This window comes from Ruditapes philippinarum, unplaced genomic scaffold, assembly GCF_026571515.1.
Source record: "Ruditapes philippinarum isolate M1 unplaced genomic scaffold, ASM2657151v2 ctg319_1_1_1_1, whole genome shotgun sequence".
Classification (NCBI taxonomy): Eukaryota; Metazoa; Mollusca; class Bivalvia; order Venerida; family Veneridae; genus Ruditapes; species Ruditapes philippinarum.
Window position 1 is genome coordinate 213,163 of NW_026857916.1, and position 9,481 is coordinate 222,643.

At 32.4% G+C, this 9,481-nt stretch overlaps 1 protein-coding gene across 1 annotated transcript; it reads left to right on the forward strand.

The window, feature by feature from the left end:
- The first annotated feature begins 4,922 nt into the window (after positions 1 to 4,922).
- On the forward strand, positions 4,923 to 9,005 carry LOC132751527 (uncharacterized). Its single transcript, XM_060741712.1, has 6 exons — positions 4,923 to 5,087; positions 5,886 to 6,042; positions 6,729 to 6,988; positions 7,312 to 7,418; positions 7,620 to 7,728; positions 8,193 to 9,005. Exons 1-6 carry the CDS (start codon positions 4,979 to 4,981, stop codon positions 8,834 to 8,836), a joined length of 1,386 nt encoding a protein of 461 aa, XP_060597695.1. The 5' UTR covers positions 4,923 to 4,978; the 3' UTR covers positions 8,837 to 9,005.
- Positions 9,006 to 9,481: the final 476 nt, after the last annotated feature.

The window sequence follows — 9,481 nt, forward strand, 5'->3', positions numbered from 1 at the left end:
AGCGCAAAAGAGAGGCCGAAACCTCTTATATCAGAAACCGTTTAACGACAGGTATTAAACACTGACAGTAATGACCTAGTCAATGACTTTGGTTAACAAGTTTGTGCCCTGTCGTGTTTTAATTTAATCCTGCTTGGCTCCTTGCCGGTGGTCCGGTGTTGCTGGTTCGTATGGGGGTTGCGTTCGTTGAAAGCCGCCCTTTCTTGTTGATCTTGTTTTTCATATCATATTGGATATGTCTGGACCGGAAACTAAAAACGCTTATGATAGCCTTATGTAGCCTGAAAAATTGGCTTCTCGCCTAGAAAAGTTTGGCCATTCGTCGTTCGATTTAAAGACAATAAATTCACCCTGAAAAGATGGATAGATTCTGCGCTCTAATACCGGAAATAATCTAAACCAGAGGGGCAAGGATAAGGGCTGTTCATAAGCTGTGTAATGGCAACAAACTCAATCAAGCCGCCGTACGAACGCATCTGCGGATGTTTCTAAATTTGCAACATTTTCAATTTTGTTGTGTCCGACGTTCTTTGGGAATACTGTTTTTCTCTATTCTACAGACATAGCACCAGCATCAACCCATAGGTCACAGAGATAAGTATGATTTGCAAATTGTTTCTTGCGATGTAAAAGATTTGAAAAACCTTTTGAATGATTGACACTTTTTGAACTTGTGACAAATTTCAAATTTTGACTTTTTATTTTTTACCTTTTTTTATTTTTCATAACCTTTGATCCCCTTTCATAATTCCAATTTGTTTAGTTGTTTTTGTCTATTTTTCTCGTACGTTTTTACTTTGAGATCATACGCCGCTTTTCATGGCTCTAACGTGTCACATTGAAAGTTCCTTGATAACCACCTAATGAACATATCTGCGGACGTTTATAAATTTAAAATTTGACCATTGCATGTTTAAATGTAAAATACTGCTAGTCTGTCCTAAGGGGCGTGGACGGTAACTTTTACTTTCCAATACTGTCCATAAACAGGCTCAAACGTGCAACATTTTCAATTTTGGTGTGTTGGGTTTTCGTTAGGGATTCTGTTTGTCTCTTTTTAGACGGAAAACTGCCAGATGGATAACTCATTTGCTAACATCTGACCAGAAAAAACAAGCGAGTTAAATCCACTAAAAAACACTGTAAATATTTGATGTTCTGTATAGGGACGATGTTTAAGATTATAACAAACGGAAACGTTCAAATATCTGGAAAACAGTGATCCTCCCAACCACTTATCACAACAAAATTACATAAAAATTACAGACTCTGTTTGAAAACAGTTAACACGTTATAAGTAATGTATGAGAACGTTCGATCATGTATAAGGATGAATCGTACTTGAACAAATGATTTCCAACCTTTAATGGGTGTAAACAAGTAGAGCTATTATCTCCTCTAATGTGTTTTTATAAACGTATTTTCCCTTTCTTTTCTTTTTTTTTTTGGTTGGGTTTTACGTTGCAAGATTATGATGTATTTTATGGTAATAAAAAACCAGAAGTTTTTGAACTTCAGCACGACATAATTGTTGTGTATACATGTTATGTCGTATTATAGTTTCTTCATTTGACCTTTTTCAACTTGGGTGGTTCCAGTTTTCTTACTTAAATACAATATAATCACACTTGGGATATGTGTATGCTTTTTAAAAATTTTCTTTTGAACTGTCTGCAGGCATCATAACATCAGATCCTCTTTCAAGATTCCATATTAATTAGTTCCGCCCATTGTTTTCTCGTTAAGTGCACACGCATTCTTTTACTAGGGTACCATACGCCACTTTTAATGGAATGACACTACTGTGTCACATTAAAGGTTCCATGATAACCGCCGTATAAAAAAATCTGCGGATGTTTCTAAATTCATAATTTCACAATTTTCGTGTTTAAATGTTGAATTCTGCGTAAGCCGGTGCTAGGGGCAGGGACGGTAACTTGCACTTTCCAGCACCGTCCATAAACAGGCTCAATCAAACCGAGCCTGCAACATTTTCAAGTTTGCCGTCTTGGGCTTTCTTTAGGGATTCTGTTTTTCTCTATATTAATTTATCTAGGTGTAAATCTTTCTTCTAATGGTCGTTTTCATCAGGCACAAAACTCGCTTGCAAATCAAGCTTTAAAAAATCTTTGTTCACTTTAATGCATTAAGTTGATAAAATTAATTTTGAGATATCAGACAAACTAAAAATATTCGGTGCCATGATATTACCTATCTTGACTAGACAGCATTTAAGGACCGTTATATTGAAAGAGTACAGTTAACGTTTTTCAAACAGTAAGGAGAACTAAGAAGAGTTCCATTATTTGTATATAGAGCGATAAGAATATTGAAACATTTTTTTTGTTGAGAAAATTGTGTGAGTTTTACCGTTAGAAACTAGAAATACGTAACTGAATATTTTGTGACTTTTTTTAACTCGATGTTGATTTGAATCCGCCCAAGTTGAATTCGGTGAAGGAAAGGAATCTGTTAGACTAGCTACACGAAAGGGCTTTAACTTCCCCTTGTTTGAAAATCGTTGAGAAGTTGCCATAGAAATGTAATTTTGATCAATGACTTTGACACGATGTGGTTTTATTTTCTGATATATTAGAACGTAGGCTAAGGTATTTCAACATTGGTCTGACACTGGTTCATCATTTTAAAGACCTAATATTTGTTTTGTATTTTTGACATAAGATATACTCATAAACTTTAAACTTGCGCATATGTAGCAAACAAAATACATACATTGTACAATGTAAACATTTTCTGTAGAAGAAGACTCACAAATACTTGTTGGTTTTCCCTTGAAAAAGAAAGATGTTTAATGACTGAAAGTTTGAAGCCTCCTTAAAATTAGTCGTGGTTTATAACGTGTTAAACTTATTCGGTGATTGTACTTAACTGTAAAAAACATATAATGAATATTATAATTAATACAAAATGTGCATATGGGCCTATACAACTAATTCTAAAGCCGAAGAAGATCTAAGTTTTATCAATTTACGCTTAACAATAAACTTTGTCCATTGAAAAAAAAACGTAAATTAGGCAGGAATTGGATCTACAATCATAATGCATAACTCCGTAATAATTTTATAAGCTTTATAGAGTTCGTTTCAGAAAACAACTTATACCACTTTACTAACTTAGAATGGCCGACGAGATTCTCGGATTTCAATTTGAAATTTGAAAATAACAAATGAACAGGGGTAGTTTTCTTTTATTACATTTTATTCAACACCTATTTACTAATCATTTAATCTTCACATACTTTCTTCCATTATATTTTTCTTATTTAAAGCGTTTTTTCCTTATGGTGTTACTGATTATTAAAATCTATTTTTTTTTTAACTTTTTTGTTATTTTATCTCATTTATTCGATTTGAAAAATACATGCGATTTAAATTTATTACATTTATTACGTTTTTCTATATTCTATTGATACTACTAACGATTCTTTGAAGTGCTATTCTGTTTTAAAATGCCAATATATACTTGTGCTTATAATCTAATTGCCAAAGAATTAAAATCCCAAATCCAAAAATTGAAGTAAATGTTAAATACCTGTATACTCTGAAGAATGACTATAAAGTCGTCATTTGCCTTTCTCCATCTTTCCGCAGTGTCACCTGTATCTCTGAATCAGAGAACGTCTGAAAGCAAATTTATTGGCGTTGAATTGATTGATTGACACTTTTGGTGTTTATACAGATATATCTGCTGAAACAGGATCAAGGAGTGACTAACATGGAATAAAAGAAAATATGGTATAAAAAGGAGAATATGGATATACGCAAATTAAATGTAAGCTTGAAGAGCTATATATTGCTGTGTTAATCCGCTCATACCCTGTGTGAGGTTATATCTTTCTTATACATACAATGTTATTACTTAGAACGTCATATTTTTTTGTGTGTGTGGTTTTTTTTGGTTTGTTTATTTTTGTGTGTGGGGGATATGAATGATCACAACTTTAATTTTTTTTAGATTTTTCGTTTAAATTTGTACCACAATAACAGGAAAATAACTAAGTAACACAAAAACTATCATCACAGAAGTATTTCAAATTTAATTTCTTTCATTACCCGGTTTTCACAATAAGATTTTTGTAAAGTGCGTATTTATTGATCTGTATTTTAAAAAGAAAATCACCCTTATTATAGGTCCCATTACATCTTGTGAGAAAATTTCTCGTTAAGGCATAGAGCCCATCTGTAGAGATGGCCATTAGATAATATTTGCGTGACGAAAACAATTGCTTTTTACATCAAAGCTTTACTCTAATATTCTTTAAACCATATAATTGAAATCGATAAAATTTATCGTTATGTTCATCAGCTTAAGGCCGAAGATATCATATTGTTTGATTTGTTTTAGTTGAGCTGAGTTTTTATTCAGTCCATACCGGAGAAAGCGGAAGCTTAAGTCAAATGTGACCATTTGAAACATAAATTCATTCATCATAAGCGGCTAGATGATGTTAAATAATATGAGAAGCAACACGTCCTATCAAACAGTACGATAAACCTTTTTTACGATATAACTTTAATAAACTCACATGCTTGGTTCAACATTTTCAGACAAAATAAAATGTTTCTTTGTACAGAAGTAAATCAGTACTACTGACCTTTTGTATGACGATACCAAGAGGAATCGGAGAGATACATCTGTTACATTTGTAATACTTCCTGAAGAGAAAAAATACGTTCTTATTTTTGTCTTTTATATAAAATATCGTCTGCTATGTTTTATTTTGTTTATAAGAAGGCCTATCCAAAGAAAATACAATATAATTAAAACAAATTAAAGAGAGAGAGAGAAAATTAGAATCCTTCCAATTAATTTGATTAATTTTGGTATGATATGACTGATCTGATACGCGACTGAATAATGTGTGGCAGTGTTTAATGTGGTAGAAACAATTACATTTAAACCGATATAACTTGGTCTTGTCAATAAATCGAATCAGTGTTGTTTTCATTCAGGTCTAATGTGTTTATTTGTTTTTACACAGATTCAGCTAAATGATGGAATGATGAATACGGTTAACAGGATTGTAAGGATAGGGGTGATTTTGTATCTGAATACAATATTGTCTGGTATGTACGGTGTTACTTATCTAAACATTTTACAATCAGTAAAATAGGATTTTTTGTTTTTAGTATAGTATAATAATATCATGTTGTATATTTTTATATTTCGTATTGATAATTGACTGATAAAATATATATCGTATATACTTGTTATTATAATATTGCATGTTAATTTATATAATATTTGTACACATTTACATTGGACTGATTTATTTCATCTATGTGTTATATTTCAATGTATGTTAAGGAGTTACATGATTTGTATGTAAGTAGTCATATAATGGGTATTCAATTGTATGTTTCAAGTAATGTTATTAGCTGCTAATATCCATAAAAATTATAGTGGCGTCCGTGGCCGGATGGCTAAGGTCGCCGATGACTTCAAACCACTTGTCTCTCACCGCTGTGGGTTCGATTCACGATTAAGTCATGTGAGGAAGCGATCCAGCTTGCTTACGGAAAGTCAGTGGTTCTACTCAGGTACCCGTTCGTGCCTGAAATAATGTACGGAAGACACCTGAGACCTTCACCTGTAAAGCTGGAACGTCGCCATATGACATATACTGTGCTGGTGTGACATAAAACCTAATCAAACAAACCCAGAACATTATAGCATGCTATTGCTAAAATTTAAATTATACAATATTGTTTTAGTTAGTTATGTATGCTATATATACATGTCTGTTTCACTCACTGTTTATTTATAGCATGTGTATGTTGTAAAATATTTATGACTTAAAGACTTTTCAATGAATAAAATCAAATCAAAAGCTATAATTGTTTGCAAAACATATTTCATGACAGGATGCAGGGCTAACATTTGGCTACAAGAGCCTCATTTTTACACAGTAAACCTGGAGACTCACACGTGGAATGAAGCACGAGAGTATTGCAGATTGTTAAATGACCAACTGATTAGTATTGCTAATGAGACCGAGTCTTATTTCTGGACAAAACTTTTGTAAGTGTTTATTATGAATAATGAATGATTTTTGTGTTAATAAGAAAACATGTTTGGTAAAGACAGCCCAACATATCTTTGATAGATTCTTTATAATTACCAACAATGAAAATGGATATATTAAATAGGAATGGCAACTTTAAATGTTTTGTTCTTAATGTGTATCTTAAACTTAACTTTACATCTTTAAAAATTGCAAGAAGTAAACAAATAAATCTATATTGACTGTACCTGTTTGAAGTAATGGATATTCCTGGATTTAACAAAAAACAAACATAAGTTTTGCCATCTTTCTGGATGATGAACCTCGATAAATATCTCAGCTCACAAACAAGGAAGCTTTCCAGTATTTACAGTTCATGCAAATTAACTGACTGGTTATCTAATTGCTACACTGGGATTAGATATGGTTTTTGGTTCACATGGTTTACACTTAAGAACAAATTATTTTATTTGTGAACTGCTTGTAAGCAGTTGACCTAGCAACGAATAGACTTGAAGGGCTAAATTTTTCACTGCTAAAAATTGGAAAGGTCCATAACATCGTCTTTGATAACATCCCTGTCATACAGTATTTCCTCTCATGTTTGACAACATTCAAAGTTCCTCATTTGTTCTACAGTGCACATTGTATTTAATAACGTTTCTGTTGTTTTTTTCTTTGTTTTCTTTCGTATTTTTTCCAGAAATCTCACCAGATTGCAGGACCATCGGTCTGCTGATGGTGTGTACTGGACTGGACTTCATGCACCTGACACTAACTCTTCACTATCATTATTCTGGGATGATTGCTCTGTATCTACAAATGTTGGGATTACAAATAATGGTTCAACAGCAAATGGCTATCAATGTGTTGCAATGTACAGCCGAGATGTATCTTATGTAGAATTACACAGATCCATGTGTAACGAGACATACCCATTTATCTGTTCGACTAATTGGAATGGCAAGAATTTAGTCACTTTAATAAGTGGTTTAATTAGCTTCATTATCTTTAATATAATATACAGTTGAAGTTGTGAAAATATAGCTAACATTGTATCAAGTTCAAAATAATTCATATTATCAAATCACAGTCTTCATCTGTTGTATATCAAAAAGAAAATGCCATGGCTTGTGTTCAACGGATTGACACCAATATTGTATGTAAATGCTTTTGAATTGAATGATTTTTATAGTACAAATTATTACAAATAACCTACCATTGAATATAGACAGACAAAAATTTCACTATCGTCCATGTTATACCATGCTTCTCATATTCTTCAGGTTCGGACTGTGTCAAATCATGTGACGAACTTGTTGTTTTAACTGACCAGGACGTTTGTGACAAACTCTGTGACAACATTGCATGTTATACCATCTATTTAAACCAAGTAAGTTCTGAAAGCTATACATTGTGAATTTCTTTAATATGTATTTTTATACAATCTTCCAACGTAAGTCTTTAAAATTGGAAATCTTTGGCAATTACAAGCATACTTTTGTTGCGTATGTTGGATATAATGAACATAAATACCTTGCGATAAATTGTAAAACCAGTTAATGCCGCTCACATGTTATATTTCTTTTTTAAGATGAACATGTGTCACGTGGTTCCTAAAGTATACACTAGCTCAACAATTTTTACGATCTGCTACTTACCTTCAGAGGACTTTGCACCAGAAATATGTGGGCACAAAACTGGTAATTTTTGACTATTTAAGGAGTAATTGAAGCACTGTACATGTAGATATTGTATTCTTACTATAGCAAATGTGTGGATTCAAACCTTCACTTATTAATTTTATATAACATTGAAACTTTATTGAAGGCAGTAATTTAAAAAAAAACTTTGGGATGTATACTTATATCATTGTGTGTACAAATAGGTATTGTGTCAAGAAACAACTCCATACTTCAAGGTGGTAAGATAATCAATAAATTCTCAATTAATTACACCTTTTATCTAAACATGTAAAATCGTCCTAGTTCGCATTAAAAGTTGCTCATTGCTTCTTTACGGGTTTGTCTTGTTTGATATAATATCGATCTGTGACATCAATAACCATAGTTAATTTTTATTGTATTTTAAAAGGTTCTTGCAAATATAAAATTATCAACCATATTGATTGATTGATTGATTTTGATTTATCAATTATTTATTGTAGAATACCTATCTTTAGATAAAGTAGATACCAGCCCGACAGTTACTGATATTACCTGCACGTTACAACAACCAAACATTACTGTCACTAATACAACAAATGTGAAACCATGCGAATGTCTTTGTGAAAAACTCTGGACATTTTTACCAAATCCTTTACCAGAAACGGAGAACCTCACAATAGAAGAAAAGATTGAAATTATCGTTAATGAACTCTCTCTGGATAAGAAAAATACATCTTCAAGTCTGCGGAAGTATGTAAGCGTGATGGATTATAGACCAAGTTCTATAGGAATTGGAATAGTCGCAGGTGCTATTATAATGGCAGTAATTGGTACTATCATCATCATGGATTTGTCGACAATATGGAGTCAAATACATTCCTTTTTCTCATCACTCCTTCAAATGCTTTCAATTCCTAATAGTAGGCGTTGTGGAATTCAACCAGACCTTGTAAGGGGTAATGAGGGAAGTATGTCCGCAAGTAATGACCAGATTACCGATAAAGTCAATAGTGTAGGGTGGTTTTCAAGGGAAAGGTTATTGTACACGAGTTCGGATGCAGAAGATACATATATTGAACTGGCTTTACCAAAGGATAAATATAAAAACAAAGTTGTGCATACTACTGCAACAAGTGGATTGTAATTATTTAATTAATTTCAGTCTAGTTCATAAGAAAGATGTTAGCGCTAGGTTGGTTGTTTTCTGTTCCTATCTTGTATTGTTTGTCATGATAATTTGAATGAAACTTTTATAAATATTTGAAAATAAGCTTATATCTAATCGTTATTAAAGAATATATCACACAATCAAAGTTTTAACGTTCTTCATGTTTGCTACCCATTTCAATTATCTTTACTGCCAACAAATTACTACCGTTAACGATTGTCAATTTAAATATTTCCATCTCTATAATATAGCGTACACGAAGACCTGGTTTGGAATAAATTTTGATTGTCAAAATAACAAAGTTAATGAAGTGTAAGTTGAAATAATGTTCTAACACCTTGACTGATTTCACCAAATTTTTTAACCCATCGACAGTTTTGGTGGTCTTCAATCCAAAGTCTTGCCAAGTAAAGTTTTAATTATGCCAGCAGATCCTAACCGTAATCTCGATTTTAACCAAACATTGTAGGTAAATAAAATAAAGTGGACAAATACTTGGTTTATTCCATCTACCCCCGTTTCATTTGTATACAGTACAACTGTTGTCGGTCTTACCAGTAAAATCTACTTGGGTCAAATCCACATACGCTCCTGATGTCATTTCAGGCCGTACTAATTTCA